This window comes from Phycodurus eques, chromosome 4 (assembly GCF_024500275.1).
Source record: "Phycodurus eques isolate BA_2022a chromosome 4, UOR_Pequ_1.1, whole genome shotgun sequence".
Classification (NCBI taxonomy): domain Eukaryota; kingdom Metazoa; phylum Chordata; class Actinopteri; order Syngnathiformes; family Syngnathidae; genus Phycodurus; species Phycodurus eques.
The window spans coordinates 17,258,035-17,284,859 of record NC_084528.1 but is presented as its reverse complement, the minus strand read 5'-3'; the positions used below and the strand labels follow the sequence as shown (position 1 = coordinate 17,284,859).

The 26,825-nt window shown below is 45.7% G+C and overlaps 1 protein-coding gene across 1 annotated transcript in view; it reads left to right on the top strand.

The window, feature by feature from the left end:
• The window catches only part of ceacam1 (CEA cell adhesion molecule 1), a 29,251-nt gene extending 6,152 nt beyond the window's left edge, over positions 1–23,099 (top strand). Inside the window, exons 4-13 of the mRNA XM_061674325.1 lie at positions 512–775; positions 2,677–2,952; positions 3,037–3,288; positions 4,378–4,653; positions 5,318–5,569; positions 6,451–6,726; positions 7,949–8,200; positions 20,536–20,820; positions 21,934–22,182; positions 22,265–23,099. Coding sequence (XP_061530309.1) covers positions 512–775; positions 2,677–2,952; positions 3,037–3,288; positions 4,378–4,653; positions 5,318–5,569; positions 6,451–6,726; positions 7,949–8,200; positions 20,536–20,820; positions 21,934–22,182; positions 22,265–22,353 — 2,471 coding nt within the window. The 3' untranslated portion in view covers positions 22,354–23,099. The remainder of the gene's footprint in view (positions 1–511; positions 776–2,676; positions 2,953–3,036; positions 3,289–4,377; positions 4,654–5,317; positions 5,570–6,450; positions 6,727–7,948; positions 8,201–20,535; positions 20,821–21,933; positions 22,183–22,264) is intronic.
• The last annotated feature ends 3,726 nt before the right edge of the window (positions 23,100–26,825 follow it).

Below are 26,825 nucleotides of genomic sequence, written 5' to 3'. Positions count from 1 at the left end.
CTAGTGGCTAACAGCTAGCTGCCTTGGACACGGCGCTCGGCCACTCGACTGGTGCCAGTTAGCCACGAGTGCCCAGTAGGCTCCCAACAGTCATCAGAATACTTTTCAAAAGCAGTTTAATAAGCAACGAGTTACACTAATTGTGAGGTCACTTCGACACTTTAGGTCTCTGACTGATGACGTTTTCTCCCAAAATGGTGCTGCTCGTACATTGATAAATTATTCCATTTAATCCTTACTAACATGTTTTGACTCATGCTGACACGTACTGGAATGTATTCTTGCAAAAAAAAAAAAAGGGGGGGGGGGGGTTTGTTCCCATTTAAAGCTATTAAAAGTGTTTTTTATATGGTCTCTCTATATGACAGATTATCTGCACCATTGCTGGTGGATCCGGAACATATCCCCTGCAGTAAATGGGTTCGCTGTACAAGCAACTCATTAGCTTCTGTCCAGTATCATTTTCCAGGGCTTGGCTTTTTCACTGTGAAGATTCCTCTCATTTCTCCAGATGGACCCACAGCTGCCGCCGTGTCAGTCGTGCCCCCTATGCACACCCACATCACGGGTTCAAACATCACCCTGTCGTGCTTGGCCGAGTCCAAGCCCCCGGCAACGATCCAGTGGATGTTGGACGGGGTGAACCTCAACCACTTCGGGGTGCAGCTTGAACTACCAATGGTTGCTGAGAACCATTCGGGGGACTACCAGTGTCTCCTCCACAACTCTGTGACATCCAGGTTCAGCAGCACGAGTGCAATGATCAGGATCATGGGTAAGGTTGGGTGTTCTGTTGTTATAAGTGGTAGAAAATGGATGGTTGTCTGTATGTGCCTTGTGAATGATTGCCAACCAATTTGAGGTGGAGCGTGAAGCAGTCAGCTAGGATAGGCTCCCGCTTTCCTGTGACCCTCAACAGCATAAGTGATTGAAAAAGGATGGATGGATGGATGGATGGATGGATCGACGCTATGTGCCCTGCAATTGATTGGTGACCAATCCAGTATCTCTTTCGACCACAGTTAGCTGGGATACGATCCAGCTTCCCCATGACCCTGTACGAGCAAATGGAGAAATATATGTATGATTGTTTATATATATGGTCTAGGCTGAATAGATGGTTTTCTGCCACAACAGTATGTGGCCTCCAATTGACTGATTGCTTTATATCACGTCAGCTAGGATAGACTCCAATTTTATCATGACCTTGATCAGGATAACACTTTGGAAATGGGTAAATCTATGGCTGTTAGTTTATGTGCCATGAGATTGCCTTGCGACTAATGCAGTGTGCCTTTTGCGTCAGCTGGTATAAGCTCCAGTTACCATTGACCCATTACTCCAATAAGCAGTATAAAATGGATGGATGGGTAAATGGATGGCTGGCTGTTTGCAAACAGTATGCCCTACAATTGACTGCTGACCAGTCCACAGTGTAGTCTGATTCTCAACAGGATGAGTGGTAGAAATTGGATGGATGGATTGTATCACAATCCATAAATTATATAAATTGTCCTTTCAGTTTTACAATAGTGCCCGCCATCTGACACTTTTTGGACATGGGCCTTCGCTCAGCAGCTGTATTATCTGTGTATTATTTATAGACAGAGGTGGGTAGTAACACGTTACATTTAGTCAAGTAACATTTTGGATAAATTGCACTTGTGAGAGTAGTTTGAATGAACTATACTTTTTACTTTTACTTCAGTATGCATGTGAAGAAGAATCGATACCTTTACTCCGTTACAATGATCGACATGCCGTTCGCTACTTTTATTTATCCATTAATGCGTGGGCGATACATTTTTAGACTTCATCATTGACTTCCGCATATTTACCAATTCAACGTGATCGCTAGTGTCATTTGACTCCAATTCACCAATCAGATTGCACAAGGCAGTCACATGACCGCACACAAACGCTTCGTGGGCCAATCAAAGTGACTCATATAAGGAGGAAAAAAATGAGCCGTGGGGGTGTTAACTTTACAGACTCAGAAAAACAACAGCTTAGTCATGCAGCTCTTAAATTGTGACTGCCAAAAGTTGGATATTTCAGCCCACTTCTAGCTTGAGAAAACACCTTGCGGTAAGTTGCAGATCTCTCTCTCTTTCTCTCTCTATCACTCTGTCTCGCTCTCTCTCATGCGCACACACACACGCACACAGACACACACAAACACTATCAATAATTCTGGTCAGTAGTATTTTGTAGGGTCCAATGCATGTGTTGTTGGTGTATTTGGCATTGGCCAAAAACCCTGAGTCTGAAGGCCCTGGGTAGATTAGATTCATATGGCAACACACATAGAAGCTTAAATCTGATTGGACCCAAAAAATAAACTCACAAACAACTGGAGGCTGTTCGGGGAAGACATACACTATGCAATGAATACAAGAGACTGTTGGAAATGATAAAATTTTATGGCAGGTCAGTGTTTTTGATGAGGGTTAGGCCAGCAGAGAAGGGTCTGAAGGCTCCAACCGCTCGCCTGCACAGCACAGCAAATCACATGTTGGTTCTATCCCAAACAAAGACTCGCTAGTTTCATGCAGGCCTGCGTGCAGGAGTGGTTTTCAGGCTAAGGACAAAAAAGTCACTGTCATACCTTTTGAAAATGAAACTAATATTATTTTTGCCATCATGTTTTACAACAAACAAGTATCTGTCCCACAGCGCCGATTACAGCAGTGATGGTGAACCACACGGGAGGAGTGGCGGTGGCTCAGGAGCCCTTCACCCTCAACTGTCAGGTGAACGGAGAGGTGGAAATCATCCAGTGGTGGATGAACGACGACCCGGTGTCTGCTGACGACACCACAATATTTGATGCGGACAACCGAACACTGACTTTGAACCCAGCCCAGCCCTCCGATGCCGGCCAGTATAAGTGTCAGGCTTTCAACGCCGTGAGCAACATGACTAGCAGCCCCTACATCCTGGAGGTCTACTGTAAGTCAAAGCATTTGTTCCACTGACATATAGTAGTAAGTAATAGTGTTCTTGATGTAACCCTTATATTGCTTGTTTTCAAAGACGGGCCAAACACGCCAGTGATCACGGCACCCTCCGTGGCCCTGATTGGAAACCAGGTTCTCCTCAATTGTTCCAGCATCTCCCATCCTCCGAGCATGTACAGCTGGCGCTTCAACGAAACTGAGGTGGCCAACACCGCCGAGTACCTGGCAGGACCGTTGGCATTCAACATGAACGGGACGTACACCTGCATCGCCTTCAACAATGTCACCGGGAGAAACAGCACAGCGTACCACATGCTCACTGTTTTGGGTACATGGATGGACTTGTTTTTATTTACAGCAAGTCCTCAATTTACGAACGAGTTCCGTCCCTACGCTGGCGACGTAACACGAATTTCCGCGTAAGTCGGATTTCACCGTTAAAGTCGAAATTTACGGCGAAACTCTTCTGTTACGGGTATCGTCCCACGTGATTGTGACAGCAGGCTCAGTGTGTGTGGGCGTCGGTGTGTGAGTGAGACGGGACTGTGCAGGCGTCGTCCAGCGGGACTGCGAAGGAGGAAGGAGTGCGCGCAGGTGCGAGTGTGTACAGTAGCAAGTGTAGTGAGTTGACGTCCTTTATTGTGGAAGTTGACGTCCAATGTGCAGAGGAGCTAATAAAGCAGCAAGCCGGTGCTTCGTGCCTTTATTGTTGCCGCCATCCAACTCAGCTGTGCAACGAGAGAAGGGAGTTAAGCCCTGCGTCTCCCGACCACGGTCAGGTGACTGTAGCAGGAAAGGTTAACACTTCGTATAAAGAAACTCAAATACATTAAAATAAAAAAAAAAATAAGATGCTGTACTTACCATTACTGCTGAGAGTGTGAAAAAAGGAGGGCGAAAAAGGCAAAGATACTCCCGGCGCACAAACACTGACAAGCACTATGCGCTAGCTAAGCAGAAACACTATGGTGCTGTGGCGGACGAGACGCGGGTGTCGTAAAGTCGAAACGTCGTAGGTCGAGTACGTAGTAACTCGAGGACTTCCTGCATTGATTTCAAAAATGTGTGTGGGGTGCGGCGCTGTATTTCTTCAAGTAGTGAAAGATGCCATGTCTCAGTTAGTTAGAGGGTGCATCATCCACAGTTGAACACAAATTGAATTCTATTGCTAACCAAAACATTAGCACCTACCAAATTACGTAATGTGTCTCACAGTGAGGGCAAAAACGGGTAGCAACTATAATGATCTTAGTTCAGCTCACACAGGTGATTGTTCTTTCATGTTGTGTGCGTCCATTTTCAAACAATAGAGGGCATCCCCCTGCAAGTGAATTTACAAAAAACACCCACTGGCCACGATATGAGGAAATGTGTATACTTATGCTCCAATTCTGATGGTCCCTTAACCTGTCCACAGCTCCGGTGAGCATGGCCTCCATAACAGCGGCTAGTGCACATCCAATCCTGAACAACACCTTCAGCCTCACCTGCGAGACCGAAGGAAATGTGGAGTCCATCACCTGGCAGCAAAACGGAGCCCCACTGTATGAAGACGGCACCACAAACCTTTCCTTGAATAACGACACCCTCACCTTTGAACCCGTGTTGATGTCCCACAACGGGAATTTCACGTGTGAAGCTTCTAACCCTCTCAGCAGCTTGACCAGTGAAAATTATACCCTCAACGTCATATGTAAGCTTATTATTTTACATGACATATCCGTGACAGATGATAATAAGACTGCTGTATTGACGCTGTGTCATGACTGACGACAATAAGTCTGGTGCAGTGACGTTGTATCATGACAGATGAAGATACGACTGGTGTATTAATGCCATATCATGACAGAAGACGATACAACCGGTATATCGAAGCCGTATCATGACAGACAACAATAGAATCGGTGTATAATACTACTGCTGCGATTGGCTGGCAACCAGTTCAGGGTGTACCCCGCCTCCTGCCCGATGATAGCTGGGATGGGCTCCAGCACGCCCGCTACCCTAGTGAAGAGAAGTGGCTCAGATGATGGATGGATGGATACTACTGGTATAGCCACGCTGTATTGTGACAGAAAACGATACAACTGCTGTATCGACAACAAGTCATGACAGACAACAATATGACTGGTGTAGCTACGCTGTGTCATATGGCTGGATATTGACACTGTATCTGACGATAACTGGTGTATTAATTCCATATCATGACAGACGACAGTATGGCTGGTTTATCGATGCTGTATCGTGCCAGACGATTATATGACTGGTGTATTAATGGTGTATCGTGACAGATGACAATATCACTGGTGTATCAGCGCTGTATCATGACAGACAACAAGATAATATTTGTATTTCAGATGGACCCGGAGTGCCAAACGTCACCTTACCCATTGTGACGCTGGAGGGAAGCAGCGTCACGCTCGGCTGCAGTGCTTTGTCGTACCCCTCCAGCCAGTACATGTGGTTCTTCAACGGCACCCCCGTGGCCAACACCTCCGTATACCTAACACCTGCTCTCAACACAAACATGAGTGGGACATACACTTGCGAGGCCCACAACACCATTACCGGCAACAACAGCTCCGCCGACACCATGCTGACTGTTCTCGGTGAGACCACTTGAACATTTTCCAGCAAAAACAACCAGTGGTGGGAAGTAACAAAGTACAAATACAAATAGTTTAGAGATATCTGTAATTATTATTTAGCTGACTTTGTACTTTTACTCCCGACATTTGAAAAGATGTAATCATTTTGCAATCATACAATCTACTTCTTATTTTGTGAAAAATAGGCTTGTTACATTTTTCAATGACATGATGTAAAATGTTGTAAATGGAAAAAGGTCAGGTTAAGCTCCTGATTGATAGATGGATTAATTAATTGATTGAGATCTTAGCATCTTATAAGCAGCAGTTTTCAAAGCAGAATTCCCCATACTGCCAGTCATTTAAGAGCATTTTTGACCGTTTCAAGACCCATAGAATATTTTATGCAACAACAGAAGTACTGAACCTACCAAAAGAAAGAGTAGACACTCTTCTTTCACCAGAAAAAAAGTTTAATTCTACCTTTTCTGTCCTTTAGAAGACTGTGAAAGACCTTTTGATGGCTAAATAATTTATTAACAGATATACAGCTAAGAAACTTGACCTAATGCTGACTCAGCAAATAGCTCGAGTTGAGCGTGAGTGAATTTTTTTCACTCACGCAAGAAAAAAAAAAAAAAAAAAAAGACTTGACGAATACATACGTCTGTGGCAGTAGACGGTTGGATTCCAGTTGACGAATATGAACATCCACGGCAGTGAATGAGTTAAGCATTTTTGTTAGTCAGTTGACAATGTTAGCAAAGCTATAGGAATGCATTGTATTATTTACACAAGTATCTGTACTTCTACTTAAGTTCAGAGTCCTCTTAACACTTCTAAAAAACAACCCCCCCCCCCCCAAAAAAAACGCCTTTTTTTGGTTTTGTTTTGTTTTTCAGAGAAAATCAAATATGTACACATAGAGGTGCCTGTGCATCCTCCCGTGGAAGGATATTCCTACATGATGATGTGCAACGTGTCCGGCCCTGCTGACCAAGTGGCATGGCGAGTAAACGGACAGCCTTTGATCACGGACGACAGGATCGCGATGTCCGTGGATAACCGGACTGTCACCTTCAACGAGTTGCACCGTAATGATTCTGGACTGTACCATTGCTGGGCTATTAATCTGGCTCAACACATGCTAAGCCCTCCTCACATGCTCCTTGTAAACTGTGAGTATGACATGGATATTACAGTGGGTGCAGAAAGTATTCAGACACCTTAAATTTTTCACTCTGTTATATTGCAGCCCTTTGCTAAAATCCATCCATTATCTACACCGCTTATCCTCACCTCATCTCCAGTTCTGTCAGGTTGGATGGTGAACGTTGGTGGGCAGCCATTTTCAGGTCTTCCCAGAGATGCTCAGTTGGGTTTAAGTCATGGGTTTAAGTCACGGAGTTGTTCTGAAGCCACTCCTTCGGTATTTTAGCTGTGTGCATCGGGTCATTGTCTTATTTTGAAGGTGTACCTTCGGCCCAGTCTGAGGTTCTGAGCACTCTGGAGAAGGTTTTCGTCCAGGATATCCCTGTACTTGGCCGCATTCATCTTTACTTCGATTCCAACCAGTCTCCCTGTCCCTGCAGCTGAAAAACACACCCACAGCATGATGCTGCCACCACCATGCTTCACTGTTGGGACTGTGTTGGACAGGTGATGAGCATTGCCTGGTATTCTCCACACATGCTACTGAGAATTAAGGTCAACGATTTCTATCCTGGTCTCATATTTGTCACCATCTTGGAGTCCTTCAGGTGTTTCTGAGCAAACTCCATGCAGGCTTTTGTGTGTCTTGCACTGAGGAGAGGCTTTTGTCGGGCCACTCTGCCATAAAGCCCCGACTGGTGGAGGGCTGCAGTGATGGTTGACTTTCTAGAACTTTCGTCCATCTCCCAACTGCATCTCTGGAGCTCAGCCACAGTGATCTTTGGGTTCTTCTTTACCTCTCTCACCAAGGCTCTTCTCCCCCAATTGCTCGGTTTGGCCAGACGGCCAGCTCTAGGAAGGCTTATGATCGTCCCAAACATCTTCCATTTCACGATTATGGAGGCCATTGTGCTCTTAGGAACCTTAAGTGCAGCAGATTTTTTTTTCATAACCTTGGCCAGATCTGTGCCTTCCCACAATTCTGTCTCTGAGCTCTTCAGGCAGTTCCTTTTGACCTCATGATTCTCATTTGCTCTGACATGCACTGTGAGCTGTAAGGTCCTATACAGACAGGGGTGTGGCGTTCCTAATCAAGTCCGATCATTTAATAAATCAGCAAAAATTTCAACATATATATATATATACCGAGCGAGAGAGAGAGAGAGAGGCACGTAACGAATATGGTTGCTTCAAGGTAAAGTATTTTACAAAACGATACGCAATCAACAATATGTTTTATTGTTGCAGTTGGACCAGAAACGCCCATGGTTTATGGTCCGTCGATGGCTGTGGAGGGACAGTCGGTAAACTTCAGCTGCTCCGCAGTGTCGCTGCCCGACAGTCACTTCACCTGGTGGCACAACGACACGAAGGTAGCCAACAGCTCCCTCTTTGTGTCAGCCCCTTTGACACTCAACATGAGTGGAAAGTACACTTGCATGGCCCGCAATCCCGTGTCGGGAATGAATAGCACCAGCGTCCTGATGCTCCAGGTCCTTGGTAAGAATCCACAACTGTTCCAAAATGTTTTCTTTTGATATATACATAGCAACAGCTCTGCACAGTCTCCACAGTCTCCACTTCGCTGCAGTGCTCTGATCTTTTCAGAATCAGAATCATCTTTATTTCCCAAGTATGTCCAAAAACACACAAGGAATTTGTCTCCGGTAGTTGGAGCCGCTCTAGTACGACAACAAAAATCTTTGCTATCATTATTCTCTTCTCTAGTAAAAATTGTCTCCTTACAACATGCTGAATAGAAATTATGGTAAACCCCAGATATTTGCAGGTGATAGGGACCAAGCCCTCCTGCAAATTGATGAAAAACTGCAAGTAATTGACTATAATGTTTGCCATTGCCTGTATTAGTAGTTTAAAGCATAAGTATACCACAAACTATGATCCAAAAACACTTTAATATCATTTCAAACTCATCTAAAAGCATTACACTTTAATACCAATAAATTTACCAAAAAATGGCTTACAGATTAGATTTTGACCTAATGCACCAGAAGTACACATGTACATGCGGTGAAGACTCCATGTAATTTCCACTAACAACCCAGGCTTAACTCAGCTTCTCAACATACGAAGATGTTAGTCTCTGAATTACTAATTTCCAGTTAGCTGGGGCTTTGTGGTGGTGTCTTGTGGTGAATAGTGGATCAGGAATAGGTGTGTTCACTATACAGGCGTAAATAGAATGTTCCTCCGTCGTTGATTGTTAGGATGTCTCAGTCGTACTGATGTTTCTCATACGGCGTGGTTTTCGCAGTTTCCCACCGTGAAGCTATCATTTTAGAGTCATTTTGGCTTTTTCTGCGGGTCCTTCAAAAAGAAAATTGTCCGACAGATTTTGTCCATTTGCTATCAAATTGGAACTGCGTATACTAGACAGATGGGTGACACTAATTTGTGGGACATTTGAGTTTTCATTATGTCTTTTTTGTGTTATAAAACAACCACTTCAACATATTTTAAACAAGTCACATTATAACATAGTACAGAACCACCTGCATATTCCTGGATTTGCTATTCACGAATTCACCTTTTAATGTTTTTTTTGTTTGGAGTGGCCAACCAGTTCAGGGTGTACCCCGCCTCCTGCCCGATGTTAGCTGGGATAGGCTCCAGCACGCCCGCGACCCTACTGTGGAGAAGCGGCTCAGAAAATTGATGTTTGGAGTGGCCAATTCAAAGCCTGGACTTAAATCAAATTGAAATGCAGTGGCATGGAATAGGGCCATGCCGTTCATGCTCGAAAACCCTCCTTTTTTGCTGAATTGAAACAATTCAGCAAGGAAGAGTGGGCGAAAATATCTCCACAGAGATGTGAAAGACTCATAGCCAGTTACAGAAAATGCTTGATTTCAGTTGATGCTGCTGAGGATGGCCTAACCCGTTATTAGGTTTAGGGGGCATTAAGTTTTCACACAGTGCTAGGTAGCTTTGAAAGGTTTTAATAAATAAAATCACCAACTAAAAACTTTACGCCCCTGGTAGGGTCACCCATGCCAAACAGGTCCAAGGTAAGGGACCAGACAAAAGTACGGCTCACAGACCGCTTATGACGATGAATATAAATGCACCTAGGTTTACCTTGCCTGTATGCGGGTCACTGCCCCCACCCTCTGAAGCCAGGCCTAGAGTGTGGCTTGAAGGCAAGCGCCTGGTTGTGGGGCCTGCAGGTATGGGGCCAGGCCAGGCACAGCCTGAAGAGGCAACATGGGTCCCCCTTTCTATGGGCTGACCACCTATGGGAGGGGCGTAACGGGTCGGGTGCATAGTGAGCCGAGGGGATTGTCAAAGGCGAGGACCTCGGCGGTCCAATCCCCAGCTACACGAGCTGGCCCTCAGAGACATGGAATGTCAGCTCTCTGGCAGGGAAGAAGCCTGAGCTGGTCTGTGAGGTTGAGAAGTTCCAACTAGATATAGTCAGGCTCACCCCACATACAGCTTTGGCTGTGGTACCAGACCTCTTGGTAGGGGTCTTTTCCACTCTGGAGCTGCCCACGATGAGAGACATCTGGTGGTGTGGGCATACTCATTGCCCCCAGTTCTGTGCCTGTACATTGGGGTTTTACAAGTAACTCAGTGGACAAGAGGGTAGCGTCCCTCCACCTTCAGGTGCGGGAACATGTCCTGAATGTTGTTTGTGCCTATGCACCAAACAGCAGCTCAGAGTACCCACTCTTTTTGGATGAGGTGCTGGAGAGTGCCAGATTATCGAACTATTAGTCACTTTAAACAGCTTACATTTCTTGTAGCCTCTGCATCATTTCCACAATTGTCACTGTATCAGATTATTGCTCAATTAGTCATTTCAAACTAAATTGATAGAGGACTCTGCATCATTTGCACAACTGTCGAAAAAGTATCAGCATTACCACGTTACCAGTAAACTTCCATTGCTCGGTGACTCTCCGTCGTGGGTTTTTACTGTATGTTCCAAAATGGCTGTCTGCTGTCGGTTCCAACGACTGGAGACAAATTCCTTGTGTGTTTTTGATAAAACAAATATAGATGATTCTGATTCTGTAGAGAGGGGCAGCGCTGTCAACCGATCACCACCTGGTGTTGATTTGGCTCCGAGGGTAGGGGAAGATGCCGGTCCGACCTGGCAGACCCAAACTTATTGTGAGGGTTTTTTGAGAATGGCTGGCAGTGTCCCCTGTCAGAAGGAGCTTCAACTCCCACCTCCGACAGAATTTCGCCCATGTCCCGGGGGAGGTGGGGGACAATGAGTACGAATGGACCATGTTCCGCGCCTCCATTGTTGATGTTGCCGACCGGAGCTGTGGCCGTATGGCGGTCGGTGCCTGTTGTGACGGCAATCCCCGAACCTGTTGCCATCAAGCTTAAGAAGGTGTAGCGTTTATGGATTTGGGATCAAATGTAATTTATTTGAGAAATGAATTTGCCGAAGTTGAACACCTCCATTCACTTCCGGGTTAGTTTGATTTACATTTTACACACACGGGGCACAAATATGTAGCGTATATGGATTTGGGATAAAACGTAATTTATTTGAGAAATGAATTCGCCGAAGTTGAACACGTGCGTCCGATTTACATTTTAACAATAAAATCTGACTATTTTAACTCGAAAAGGGGCACCACGTCTCTTTCTAGATCTGCAAAACTTTAGGAAAAAGTGCCGAAAAAACCCTCAATGTCTCATAATTTGAAGGTTTCTCCTCAAGGTCGCTCCATTTGAGTTGGGACACCAAGTTCAGCACCATGCAACCAAGCGTTTAAGCGAGATTTTTGTCTTTTAAGGTTTTGTGCTCGGCGTCACTCATAAGTTGTGCGATGTTGTCATTGGGGACTTCAAGGCTAGCATCTTTGACACTCTGCATAGCCCGGGACAAGGTCTTTAGTTAAGTTACTGACGAGCTCTTCCAGTGTGTCAAGATTGTGGTATTGACTGGGACTTCCTGAAAGTTCCGTCATGATTGCGTTGCGTGTGCAGTAGCACGCGGTACGCGACTGAATTGTTTGTTATGTAAGCTTAAGCGGTGCGTCTAATTTGGAATAGAGGCACAATATAAGCGGTGTAATTAATTGTTAAACAATTAAATAGTCTGGGCGTCCCTGCTAAAGCTACTGCCCCCGCGACCCGACCTCGGATATGCGGTAGAAAATGGATGGATGGATGGACAATTAAATAGTGTTTGCAAATTATGGTGTGAGAGTTCATCACGTAACTTTAAAGGTGTTTGAGAATGTGCGTAGAAGCAGTGATAGAATAGAGCACAAGTGTTGATGGTCAAGTTATGTGCACAAAAATGTATTTGATCAAATTAAAATAGTTGCGTAAGATTTGGCAATTTGAAATAGTTGCGAAGGGCGCTTAGGTGGAGGGAAACAAATCAGCTTGTTAACTAAATGTTAAACTAATTTAACCATCCATCCATTTTCTTTACCGCTTCTCCTCACTAGGGTCGCAGGCTGCTGGAGCCTATCCCAGCTATATTCGGGCGGGAGGCAGGGTACACACTGAACCGGTCGCCAGCCAATCGCAGGGCACATAGAAACAAACAACCATTCACGCTCACAATCACATCTACGGGCAATTTAGAGTTGTCAATCAACCTACCATGCAAAATTTAGGGATGTGGGAGGAAACCGGAGTGCCCGGAGAAAACCCACCCAGGAGTGGGGCGAACATGCAAACCCCACACAGGATTTGAACCCCGGTCCCCAGAACTGTGAGGCAGATGTGCTAACCAGTTGTACACTGTGCCACCCTAATTTCATCCATCCATTTTCTGAGCCGCTTATCCTCACTAGGGTCGCGGGCGTGCTGGAGCCTATCCCAGCTGTCATCGGGCAGGAGGCGGGGTACACCCTGAACTGGTTGCCAGCCAATCGCAGGGCACACACAAACAGACAACCATTCGCACTCACAGTCACACCTACGGGCAATTTAGAGTCTCCAATTTATGCATGTTTTTGGGATGTGGGAGGAAACCGGAGTGCCCGGAGAAAACCCACGCAGGCACGGGGAGAACATACAAACTCCACACAGTCGGGGATTGAACCCGGGTCCTCAGAACTGTGAGGCTGACGCTCTAACCAGTCGGCCACCGTGCCGCCGCCACCCTAATTTAACCAGTTAATTTATTTAGCTTTGAGAAATAAATACAATTTAGTTATGATTTAGTTAAACAAATTGATTCGACTGTGTGTGATGGCAATCACTTCAAGTTAATTCAAGTTGTGAAAGCAGTTTAGGACTTAAGCTAATTCAAATAAGTTTTTTTTAACTTTGGTCAAAGTTAAATGTACTTATAATGAGGCTTAAATGAATTAATTAATTGCTTGTATGACTAGGAATGGTGTGGGCTTAGGCAGAGGGAAAAGCAAAACAAAAACAAAAAAGGGGGAAATTGGGGGGGGGGGCACAAACATAATTTAAAGATATTCAAATAAATTTTTTGTTTCTGAAAATAATTTAATAATTCAAATGAGGTTTTAACTTTATTTTTTTAATTAAAATTTAAATGAAAACCCGAAATGATCACAAATTAAACAAGCAATTAATTAATAGCTCCACTTTGGAAACGAAACCGTTAGGTAATTGTTTTCTATCAACGTGAGGCAGCGTTTAAATCAAGTTACGTTGTGTAGGGAGCATCTGTGAACGAAAGGTGGCGTTATTGATTTAGCAATGCAGCGCCTTTCGTTGGTACAGCTTGTTGTAATCGTTACGTTGTAACTGTCAAAATTTGTCAGAACCGGTTAAAAATACCAGACATAAAGCTTGAAAACACAATCGCGGCGTCTGCGTTTTGAAAAACGAGCGAAAATGGAGGCTTTCAAATTAATAGTACTTTATCGCGATCATGGGTGGAGGCGGCTAGTTAGCCGTGCTCTCGAGGGGTGGTCGGTTGCTAGGCGACGTGTGACGCAAGGTTGCACAGCGCTCACAGCAGAGCACTCGTGGGAGAACAGCGCACAATGATAGCTTAAACCCAGCAGGAAAAAGCACTCGGCGGTGCTGTAGGGAAGCTAAAGTTTATTATTTCAACAGCAGCGACCAAGAGTGAACAAGATGTCTCGATGCGTGTTCGCTAACAGCTTCCTTGCAGCCTAGCAGCAGCTAGGTGGCTAACAGCTGCGTAATGGCATGAGCGTCCGCGAGAGGGCATCGAGGACAAACCGAAGACTATATAATGGTCAAAGCCACGAAGGAGTGAACCAAAGTGGTGACGTCACGTCTTCCGCAAACAAAGACGGCGATTTACGAAGTCAAAATGACCACATGGCATTTCCCGCAGGGGCTTCGTGGTTCCAACACAACGACCATCACGGAAGCCACGTGTTTGTTTGTTTTTCCAAACACAAAGAGCTAACACTTTAGCCCAGAGTTCGACTGACACACAACAGGAATTCCCAGTGTAGCACGGCTTTAAGGGCAGCCAAATATCCTATTTACGCAGCAAAAGTCAGAATAAAATTCCCCAAAACCACAACGCACATATAACTAGTATGGTCAGCTACTCCAGAGGCTATAAAAAGAGAAAAAGGTATCGTACAAACGCCCAGAATTCGTGACCCGTTTTGTGACCCTCGAAGGCCTTTTCAACAAGAATTTATGTAGAGCGCCTGCCTCACTGTTCTGAGGACTGGGGTTCGATTCCCGGCCCCGCCTTTGTGGAGTTTGCATGTTCTCCCCGTGCCTGCGTGAGTTTTCTCCGGCCACTCCGGTTTCCTCCCACATCCCCAAAATGTTGCATGGTAGGTTAATTGAAGACTCTAAATTGCCCGTAGGTGTGAATGTGAGTGTTTGTTTGTTTATATGTGCCCTGCGATTGGCTGGCAACCAGTTCAGGGTGTACCCAGCCTCCTGCCCGATGATAGCTGGCATTGCCTCCAGCACTTCCGCAACCCTTGTGAGGATAAGCAGCTCAGAAAATGGATTGATCTTCCCACAGTTCAAAGCATGCAGCGCACAAAACACGGCTAGCCAAACAACATTTACATTCCCACAAATTTGCATCAGTGTCACTAGAGGGCTAATCTTAGTTTTCTTCACGCTCACAAGTGCTCGGGACTCCGCGTTGCCATGGTAACAAAATAACACTCACACAGACAGGCTGCAGCTGCTTCCTTCCACCTCCAAGCTGGTTACTATGCTACCTAGATTTATTGCAAAATATCGTGAATTTTGTGTGTTTGGGTTGGACGAAATTTGATATTCGCCTCACACGGGGCACAAATATGTAGCGTATATGGATTTGGGATAAAACGTAATTTATTTGAGAAATGAATTCGCCGAAGTTGAACACCTGCGTCCGATTTATGTTTTAACGTTAAAACCAGACTACTTTATCTCGAAAAAGGGCACCATGTCTCTTTTTAGATGCTACAGGAATTACAGTCCTAGAACCCAGAGATCTCTTATCGTATCCAAACACACAAACGATACAGGTAGTGGGTTTTATATAAAATGTAACGAAATCTAACAGGGGTCTAACTACAGGGAAACAATGCAGAGAAAAGGAAAACAAGGTACAGGTAAGCATTTGTAAAGCAGGTCGAACTTGTGATGTGAGGATGTGCGGTAAGCAATGCATAAAGCTGGGATTCCTGTTGCCGTTAATTTTAAACACAAATATGCACCAATCTGTACTTTAGTACTTTTACTTTTTCTCCCGGATGCTTGGCCGGGCTGGTCGAGGGCAGGTGGTTTTGATGGGAAAAGGAGGAAGAAAAGAACAAAAATCTTCAAGTGCAGAGCGGCCGAAGCCCGGGAGTGGCCTTGTTGCCGGGCGCTCGGAGCGGTCGTGCGCCGCCCGTTTCCTTCCCAACAAAGCTTCGTCCGTGAGCTGCCCAAGCACCCGCATGAGTAGCTTGGGGCACTGGTAGGGTGCCCTGCAGCGGGGGAAGGTCTTGCCTCACCTCGTGGTGAGAGGTGGGGCTGCCTGGCTGGGCCAGGTTCTTCGGCAAGGTTAAACGAACGAGCGAGAGCAAGCACCAAGGACAAAGGAGCTTTGGCCTTTTATGCACAAGAGCGAGGGAGGGAGTGCCCCCCCCCCCAAAAAGGGGGGGGGGGGGGGGCACCTCCAAAGATTATTTTATGCTTTAAAACTATCCATCCATTCCATTTTCAACACCGCTTATCCTGGTTAGGGTCGCGGGACGCTGGAGCCTATCCCAGCTGACTTCGGACGCAAGGCGGACTACACCCTGAACTGGTCGCCAGTCAGTCGCAGGGCACATATAGACACGGACAACCATTCGCACTCACATTCACACCGTCACTGAGGTGGGAACTGAACCCACGCTGCCTGCACCAAAGTCAGGCGAGTGTACCACTACACCATCAGTGACTAGTTGCTTTAAAACCAGTGGGATAAAATAAAATTAATTCCCAGCTAATGCATTGTCATACACCCTGTTTAATCTATGCAATGAGTGTTTCAATTTTATGTGCTGGCTAATAACACTTTACTGTTCGTTTGTGTAACATTTCTGTTTGTTTTGAGATAAACACAAGCATATTCGGTTGGCACACAAATTTCAACTGCAGACATTCAAATTCGGAGAAATGCAATCACTAGTGACATTGGCGTGGTGGTAGGCACTGGGAGAATTCACGCAAGGTTCTTAAAATGTCACACAACATTAAAATTTGGTGAAGCTGGTCCCGAGTGTTGTCGCCGTTGGCAGTAACCCTCCACTGCCAGTGGGTGTTGCTGGGCTCCATCAATTGCCCCAGAGGTCTTGAGGTGCATTTCATAGGGCAAAGGGTCCTTTGAAATTTTATTTTGGCATGTGGGACCAGAGGATTTTCAAACTTTTTGGGTTGGCATCTTGAACCCTGCACACACAGGGGGTCTTCTGATGACTGGGAGCCCAGGTTTCTGGGGTAACTGTTAATTAATTTAACGTCTGGGTGAGAAGTCAGGTTTTTCTGGTCTATGCTTTTGATAAGCTCCTTCAGGCTGGCTGGTAATTCATTTAGCATCCGTGTGAGATAAATCAGGCATCCTCGTGACCGTCTTTCTCGGCAGGGGAGCGGAGACAGGGATGCAGCCCCGTCCGAGATTGGGGGTCATGGTGCCATCTAGCGAGAGTATGTCCATTACAAAGGAGTCCTATCAGTCCTTTCTGTCCTCTGGGACTCCGGAGGCAGCCGATGGGTCTGGCTGGCCAAGCGGAACACAGCTTTGGTGGTTGCTGAGGCCAAAACTTGGCCATGGGAGGAGTTTAGTTTCGTGACACCGTCTCCCAGACGACTTCGAGGAAATTCTGGTCCACCATCCGACGTCTCGGGAGGGGGAAGAAGTGCACCATCAACACTGTGTATGGTGGGGATGGGGCGCTGCTGACTTCAATTCGGGACGATGTGAGCTAGAGGGTCGAATCCTGCAAAGCCCTCCTCAATTCCACCGACACGCCTTCCCATTAGGAAGCAGAGTCTGGGGACTCTGAGGCAGGTTCTCCTTTATCTGGGGTTGAGGTCACCACAGGGGTTAAAAAGCTCCTTGGTGGCAGGGCCCCAGTGGTGGATGAGATCTGCCCGGAGTTCCTTAACTCTCTGGATGTTCAGGGGCTGTCCTGGTTGACATGCCTCTGCAATAGCGCGTGGACATTGGGGACAGTGCTACTGGATTGGCAGACCGGGGTGGTGGTACCACTTTTTAAGAATGGGAACTGGAGGGTGTGCTCCAACTGTAGGGGATGACAATTGTTAGCCTCCCTGGTAAGGTCTATTCTGGGGTTCTGGAGAGGAGGGTCCGTCACCAAGTCGAATCTCAGATTTAGGAGAAGCAGTGTAGTTTTCATTCTGGTCGTGGAACAGTAGACCAGCTCTACACCCTCAGCAGGTTCTTTGAGGGTGCATGGGAGTTCACACAACCAGTCTACATGTGATTTGTGGAGAAGGCATTCGACCATTTACCTCAGGGAGTCGTGTGGGTGTTACTCTGGGTTACCGGACCTCCTGATACGGGCTGTTCAGTCCCTGTACAAGTGGTGTCAGAGTTTGATCCACATTGCATTGGATTCGGTTCCAGTGAGAGTTGGACTCCATTAAGGCTGCCCTTTGTCACTGATTCCGTTCATTCCTTTTATGGACCGAATCTCTAGGCGCAGCCAAGGTGTTGAGCGGGTCCAATTTGGTGACATCAGTATTACGTGCCTGCTTTTTGCAAATGATATGGTTCTGATGGCTTCATCAAGCCGGGATATTCAATTCTTACTGAAACGGTTCGCCGCCAAGTGTGAAGCGCCTGGGATGAAAATCAGCACCTCCAAATCTGAGACCATCTGGGATCAATCATGGTCCTCAGTCAGAAAAGAGTAGAGTGGAGTGCCCTCTCCTGGTCGGGAAGAGATCTGGCCCCAAGTGGAGGAGTTCAAGTATCTCGGGGTCTTGTTCACGAGTGAGGGAAGTATGGAGGGGGAGAGCGACAGGCGAATCTGTGCAGCGTCTGCAGTAATGGGGACTCTATATCGGATTGTCGTGGTGAAAAAGGAGCTTCGCCTTTCGGCTCAGCTCTCGATTTACCGGTCTACCTACGTTCTTACTCTCACCTATGGTCACAAGCTGTTGGTGGTGGCAAAAAGAACAAGATTGCTGATACAAACTAACAAAATGAGTTTCTTCTGGAGGGTGTCTGGGCTGTCCCTTAGGGTGAGAAGCTCTGTCATCTGGAAGGGGCTCAGATTCAATTTACTGCTCCTTCACATCTAGAGGAGCCAGATGAGGTGGCTCGGGCATCTGGTTAAATGCCCTCTGGACGCCTCCCTGGTGAGATGTTCTGGGCTGTCTTGGAGAAACTACAGTGGGTACGGAAAGTATTCAGACCCCCTTAAAATGTTCACTCTTTGTTATATTTCAGCCATTTGCTAAAATAATTAAAGTTATTTTTTTCCCTCATTAATGTACACACTGCACCCCATATTGACAGAAAAAACGGAATTGTTGAATTTTTTTAAGATTTACTAAAAAAGAAAAACTGAAATATCACACAGCCATAAGTATTCAGACCCTTTGCTGTGACACTAATATTTTTAACTCAGGTGCTGTCCATTTCTTCTGATCATCCTTGAGATTGTTCTACACCTTCATTGGAGTCCAGCTGTGTTTTATTATTCTGATTGGACTTGATTAGGAAAGCCACACCCCTGTCTATATAAGACCTTACAGCTCACAGTGCATGTCAGAGCAAATGAGAATCATGAGATCAAAGGAACTGCCTGAAGAGCTCAGAGACAAAATTGTGCCAAGACACAGATCTGGCCAAGGTTACAAAAATATTTCTGCTGCACTTAAGGTTCCTAAGAGCACAGTGGCCTCCATAATCCTGAAATGGAAGACGTTTGGGACGACCAGAACCCTTCCTTAGAGCTGGCCGTCTGGCCAAACTGACCAATCGGGGGAGAAGAGCCTTGGCGAGAGAGGTAAAGAAAAACCCAAAGATCACTGTGGCTGAGCTCCAGAGATGCAGTCGGGAGATGGGAAAAATGTCTAGAAAGTCAACCATCATTGCAGCCCTCCACCAGTCAAGGGTTTATGGCTGAGTGGCCCGACGGAGCCGCCCGCATGGAGTTTTCTAAAAAAAACACTTGAAGGACTTGAAGATGGTGAGAAATAAGATTCTCTGGTCTGATGAGACCAAGATAGAACTTTTTGGCCTTAATTCTAAGCGGTATGTGTGGACAAAACCAGGCGTTGCTCATCACCTGTCCAATACATTCCTAACAGTGAAGCATGGTGGTGGTAGCATCATGCTGTGGGGGTGTTTTTCAGCTGCAGGGACAGGACAACTGATTGCAATCAAAGGAAAATTGAATGCGGCCAGGTATAGGGATATCCTGGACGAAAACCTTCTCCAGAATGCTCAGGACCTCAGACTGGGCCAAAGGTTCACCTTCCAACAAGACAATGACTACACAGCTAAAATAACAAAGGATTGGCTTCAGAACAACTCCGTGACTGTTTTTGAATGGCCCAGCCAGAGCCCTGACTTATACCCAATTGAGCATCTCTGAAGAGACCTGAAAATGGCTGTCACCAATGTTAAACATCCAACCTGACAGAACTAGAGAGGATCTGCAAGGAGGAATGGCAGAGGATCCCCAAATCCAGGTGTGAAAAACATGTTGCATCATTCCCAAAAAGACTCATGGCTGTATTAGCTCAAAAGGGTGCTTCTACTAAATACTGAGCAAAGGGTCGGAATACCTATGGCTGTGTGATATTTCAGTTTTCTTTTTTAATAAATCTGCAAACATTTCAACAACTAGGTTTTTTTTCTGTCAATATGGGGTGCTGTGTGTAAATTAATGAGGGGGGGGGGATTAATTTAAATGATTTTAGCAAATGGCTGCAATATAAAAGAGAGTGAAAAATTTAAGGGGTTTTGAATACTTTCCATACCCACTATACGTCTCTCGGCTGGCCAAGGAACACCTTGGCATCCCGCCGGAAGAGTTGAACGAAGTGGCTGGGGAGAGGGCGGTCTGGGCCTCCCTGCTCCAGCTGCTGCCCCTGCGACCCGACCTCGGATGGATGGATGCATGGATATTAGTGGAAGTTACTTCACTGCATCTGCATGTACACTCACACTTCAGGTGCATTTTGGTTTTAAATCAAATCATCTGTAAGCCATTCATCTTTAAGGTAATGCAAAATGAAATGTTTTGAAATTTATTTAAAATGATGAGCTGTTTTGCGATCAATTTGTGGTATATTTATGGTTCAAAACATCAATTACTCACATAGTAATTTCGATATTCGCGGAAGCGCTTGGTTGGTCTCTAGTCCTCGCCAATAATGAGAGTTAAATGTACTTTCTAATTGTGTGTTGACATCTTCAGAGGCCATCAAGTCGGTGATGTTGGAAAACAATACGATTCCCATCGATGGCGACAACTTCACGCTCACCTGTGAGGTGGACGGGCATTACACATCCATCCAGTGGAGGAAGGGCGGGATGCATCTCACAGAAAACTGGTCCACCACCAATCACTCCCACTACTTCATACGAGAGAACAGGCTTCACTTCTTACCCTTGACGCGCGCGGACGACGGCATGTATGTGTGCGTCGCCAGCAATCCGGTCGGTCTTCACGAAAGCCCCCCGTATGATCTCCTGGTCAACTGTGAGTACCGAATGAATTGACCAAGTAGAGTGGTGCCTAGAGATTTTTTTTATTTGTAAGTAAGCTGCTGTATTTGCCAATTGTCTTTTATACTGTCTGTCTATGTGCGGAACTCCACTGTTTGTATTCAAATATATGTTGCTTAAAAGGTTAGAACATTGCAACACCGATGCTATTCATTAGCACATACATGGTGTTTTGCATTGTTTTTAGCTTTAAGCTAAGCGCAATTAAAGCTATGTGGTTGTTTTAAATACACCACGTCATTGTTTTTGCTTTCTTTAGTTTGACAGTAAACTTCAACTAGGAGTGGCATAACAGCTTGAAGCCTCTTTTTTGAAGAATTTTTCTCAATCTGCCAAACTGCTGCTTGTTAAGTGAGTTTGCATGTTTTCCTCATGCTTGCGTGAGTTTTCTACTCCAGCTCCCGGCCACATTCCAAAAACACGCATGTTCAGTTCACTGAAGGTTCATTGACTATGTGTGAATGAATGGTTGTCTTGATTATACAGTATATGACTGACTGGTGACCAATCGAGGGTGTAGCCAGCCTTTTGCTCAGAGTCAGCTGGGATAGGCTCCAGCTCAGCCACGCCCCGAATGAGGGCAGGCGCTATATAAGATAGATGGATGTTTCACTTGACATAAATTGTCACCCCATGACGACTGGTTAGCACGTCTGCCTCACAGGTTTGAGGACCCGGGTTCAAATCCTGGCACGCCTGTGTGGAGTTTGCATGTGTTCCCCGTGTCTGAGTGGTTTTCCTCCCACATCCCAAAAATATGCATTGCAGGTTGATTGAAGACTCTAAATTGCCCATAGGTTTGAAATTGAGTGTGAATGGTTGTTTATATTTGCCCTGCGATTGGCTGGCAACCAGTTCAGGGTGCACCCTGCCTCTCGCCCGGAGTCAGCTGGGATAGGCTCCAGCACGCCCGCGAAGCTAGTGAGGATGAGCGGTATGAAAAATGAATGAATGAATGAACTTTACCCCATGTGTAGATGAGTAATACCAATGCCAACTAAACACCAACTGCCCAAGAGCAGCATTAAGTAGCATTTTGAGCTAAAACAGCATCCTTTCACTCATTTCACGATTCATCCACTTGCAGACGGGCCTCTCAGCGTGACTATCTCAGGTCCGGAGTTGGCTAAAGAAGACCTCACCATTTCCATCACGTGCGTTGCCGATTCTCGGCCGGAAAGCGAGTACCAGTGGTTTATGAATGACATGCCTTCGTCAGCCTTCGCCTTCGGCAGTATCATCCAAATCCCACTGCTGGAGTCCAACTACACGTGCAAGGCAAGGAACCCTGTGACCAACATCACGATGTCTAAGACCAAGTCCCTTGGCCTCATTGGTGAGCACAACTCTCCTTCAGTGGCACTGTAATGTGGCCATAAAATTGCCTTAAATTCCTTAAAAATTGTCTTATCTTTCAGGTTCCGCTTCTGCCCTCCATTCACAACCCCATAAATTCCTTGTAATCATAAGTGTTTTTATCATGTCCGTCCCAGTTCTCGTCCACTGAATGGCTCCAAATCATCCGTAATTTTGTAGTTAATACAAAATGTGAGGGCAAGGTGTCCTCCAGTCAGTAATTTTTGGTTGTTTGAAAAGGCACAGAAGAAGCATTGACATTTGTAACAATCTGATATTCTTAATTGTAATTTTTACTGACAGCACGTTGTGATTATTGCTGTCACTGCACTGGAACACACCTGTAGTCCTTTCAAAGTGGCTCCATTGCTAAAAATCAACTTTTGCACTTTTCCACGGTCACGTTAGATCAAACTGTATGAAATGTATACAAATTTTTATCATGCATTGATTTGCCGTATTTATTTCTCAATCAATAAAACTTGTAAGACTGGTTGGCCCTTGCGCCATGTTGTCTTGTTAATTGTGCTGGTAGCCTACTAAGTTACTTGGTGCATTAAGTTTTTTTTGCTTGTTCTTATATATTTTGGAGAAAGTGTAGAAAGTCAAATACCGTGTCTCAAAAACAGTATTCATAAACATGGTTGGGGATAAGAGACAGGCCAGTACACCAGACGCTGGAGGGCGGGGCGGAGGAAGACACCAACTCATTGGTAGCATGAGGTATATACAGTACATCTGAAAGCCACAGATGTTGCTCATGTAGCATCCCGAACATGGATACAGTAGGAGGAAAAGGTATGTGAACCCTTTGGAATTTCTTACATTTCTGCATAAATTGGTCATGTCATCTTATGGCCATTTAAAGCACAGGAATAAACAGTCTGCTTAAACTAACACCATGCAAAAAAATTGTGTTTTCATGTTTTTAATGAAAATAAATAGCATAACCATTCACAGGACAGGGAGGAAAAGGTAAGTGAACCCTTGGAATTAACAACTGGTTGACCCTCCTTTGGCAGCAATAACCTCGATCAAATGTTTGCTGTTCTACAGTTCTACTGCAAACTATCTTAATAAACTTGTGAATTCATTTTTTCATCGATGACAGCAAGCTGTTCAGGCCCTGAAGATGCAAAGCATAGCCATAGCATGATGCTCCCTCCACCATGCTTCACAGTTGGGAAAAGGTTTTGATGTTGGTGTGCTGTGCCATTTTTCCTCCACACATGGTGTTGTGTTCCTCCCAAACAATTCAACTTTATGGTTTCATTTGTCCCCGCGATCCTAACCAGGATAATCGGTGTTGAAAATGGATGGATGGTTTCCTTTGTCCACTGAATATTTTACCAGCAGTGCCATAGAACATCCAGGTACTCGAGTAAACTTCTAATGTGCAGCAGTTTTTATTTTTTAGACAACAGCTTCCTCAGTGTTTGCCCATGAACCCCATTCTTTTTTTGTTTTTAAATGTTTTATGTAGGGTAGATTTGTCAACAAGCTGGCCAAGCGGAATGCAGCTCTGGTGGTCGCTGAAGCAAAAACTCTGGTATGGGAGGAGTTCGGGGAGGCCACGGAGAAAGACTTCCGGACGGCTTCGAGGAAATTCCGGTCCACCATCCGACGTCTCAGGAGAGGAAAGCAGTGCACCACCAACACTGTGTATAGTGGGGATGGGGCACTGCTGACCTCGACTCGGGACGTTGTGAGTCGGTGGGGAGAATACTTCGAAGACCTCCTCAATTCCACCGACACGCTTCCCCATGAGGAAGCAGGGTGTGGGTTCTCTGAGGCGGGCTCTCCTATCTCTAGGTTTGAGGTCACAGAGGTAGTTAAAAAGCTCCTCGGTGGCAGGGCCCCGGGGGTGGATGAGATTCGCCCGGAGTTCCTAAAGGCTCTGGATGTTGTGGGGCTGTCCTGGTTGACACGCCTCTGCAACATCGCGTGGACATCGGGGACAGTGCCTCTGGATTGGCAGACTGGGGTGGTGGTCTCCCGTTTTAAGAAGGGGGACCGGAGGGTGTGTTCCAACTACAGGGGGATCACACTCCTCAGCCTCCCTGGTAAGGTCTATTCAGGGGTGCTGGAGAGGAGGGTCCATCGGGAAGTCGAATCTCAGATTCAGGAGGAGCAGTGTGGTTTTTGTCCTGGCCGTGGAACAGTGGACCAGCTCTACACCCTCGGCAGGGTCCTCGGGGGTGCATGGGAGTTCGCCCAACCAGTCTACATGTGTTTTGGGGACTTGGAGAAGGCGTTCGACCGTGTCCCTCGGGGAGTCCTGTGGAGGGTGCTTCGGGAGTATGGGGTACCGAACCCCCTGATACGGGCTGTTCGGTCACTGTATGACCGGAGTCAGAGTTCGGTCCGCATATCCGGCAGTTCCCGGTGAGGGTTGGCTGCCCTTTGTCGCCGATTCTGTTCATAACTTTTATGGACAGAATTTCTAGGCGCAGCCGAGGCGTAGAGGGGGTCCGGTTTGGTGGCCTCAGTATTGCATCTCTGCTTTTTGCAGATGACGTGGTTCTGTTGGCTTCATCAAGTCGTGACCTCCAACTCTCACTGGAGCAGTTCGCAGCCGAGTGTGAAGCGGCTGGGAGGAGAATCAGCACCTCCAAATCTGAGACCATGGTCCTCAGTCGGAAAAGGGTGGCATGCCCTCTCCAGGTCGGGGATGAGATCCTGCCCCAAGTGGAGGAGTTCAAGTATCTGATTCAGATGCCTCCCAGGTGAGGTGTTCCGGGCACGTCCCACCCACCGGGAGGAGACCCAGGACACGACCCAGGACACGCTGGAGAGACTACGTCCTTAGGCTTCGGGACCCCCCCGGAAGAGCTAGATAAAGTGGCTGGGGAGAGGGAAGTCCCTGCTAAAGCTGCTGCTTTGATGCATTGAAATTTCGTCCACCGCAATGTTTCGACCAAAAAGAGCCTAAAAGTCAATTTTCGGTTTTGGGCCGAAATACTTGTTTTCACACAAATAGGTTATTTCGGTAGCTGTGTCACATGTTGAACACACAGATGGGCGGCACACGTGAGTGTATACACCTCAAAATAAATAATCATTTACTATTAACAAACATCTGCCCCCGCGACCCGACCCGGATAAGCGGTAGAAAATGGATGGATGGATGGATTTGTCAACAGAGATGTTGGCCTGTGCCAGTGATTTATGTAAGTAAGTTAACACTTTTTTTGTTTTGTTACCTCATTGACCATACGGTGCTGTGCTCTTGCAGTCATCTTTATAGGATCGCCACTCCTTGGGAGGAGAAGCAACAGTGTGGAACCTTCTCAATGTATAGACAATTTGTCTAACCATGGACTAATAAAGATCAAGACTTTCATAGATACTTTTGTAACCTTTTCCAGCTTTGTACAAGTCAATAATTCTTAATCAAAGGTCTTCTGAGAGCTTTTGAGTGAGGTATGGTACAAATCAGGCAATGTTTCTCTACAAAGCAAAGCAAATTTATTTATATGACACATTTCATACACAAGGTAACTCAATGTCAAGCTGCATAGCTAAATGTTGCTTCACCATGTTTGCTTTGGACTCTGTGCTCCACTATTTGACCAGAGTCTGTCGATCTTAGAGCCCTACTGGGTTTATATTCCATTAGCTTTTCTTTCATGTATTCAGGACCTAAACCATTTAGTGATTTATAGACCAGTAGCAGAACTTTAAAATGTATTCTAAAGCTGACTGGGACCCAGTATAAAGACTTCAGAATTAGAGTAATATGTTCTGACCTCTTTGTTCTGGTCAGAACCCGAGCTGCAGTTGTTTATTGCTCTTTTGGGGGAGTCCAGTCAGAAGACCATTACAATAGTCAAGTCTACTTGAGATAAAAGCATGGATTACCTGCTCCTGGTCTGCTTGCCACATGCAAGCCTTCACTCTAGATATGTTCTTCAGCTGGTAGAAGGCAGTTTTAGTAATTGATTTGATATGACTGTTGAAAATCAGGTCAGAATCTATCAGTACAGCAAGGTTTCGAACTTGCTCTTTGGTTTTTAAAGAGTGACTCCAGGTATTTACTAGCAGCAATCCTCTTTTCTTTATTGCCAAAAACGATTATCTCAGTTTTGTTGTTGTTTATTTGAAGAAAATTTTGTCTCATCCAGTTATTTATCTGTTTTAGACAGTGACACAACACCTCAATTGAACTGTAGTCATCTGGAAACATTGCTAGATATAACTCTGTGTCATTTGCATAGCTATGATCGTCAACATTCTGAAGAATTTGACCCAAGGGGAGCATATACAGGGTGAACAGGAGGGGGTCCAAGAACTGACCCTTGACCTCATCCTACAAGAAACAACTCTAAATTAAACTTCAGTTTTGTTTAATTAGTTGGACTCCAGGTTGGCTCACACCTGACTCTGATTAGGTCTTAGAGAATCTGTAGCCTTGAAGTTAACTCACTTTTTCCCGTCCCTGTTCTTTGAGTGTTTACATTTTCAATACAAATATGAATAGATAATGGTTTGTGTGGTACTAGTTTCTGTTTATTGTTGTGATTTAGATGAAGAGCAGACTACATTTTGTGACCAATTTATGCAGATATTTAAAAAATTCTGAAGGGTTCACATACCTTTTCCTCCCTCCGTGCAAGGAGACAG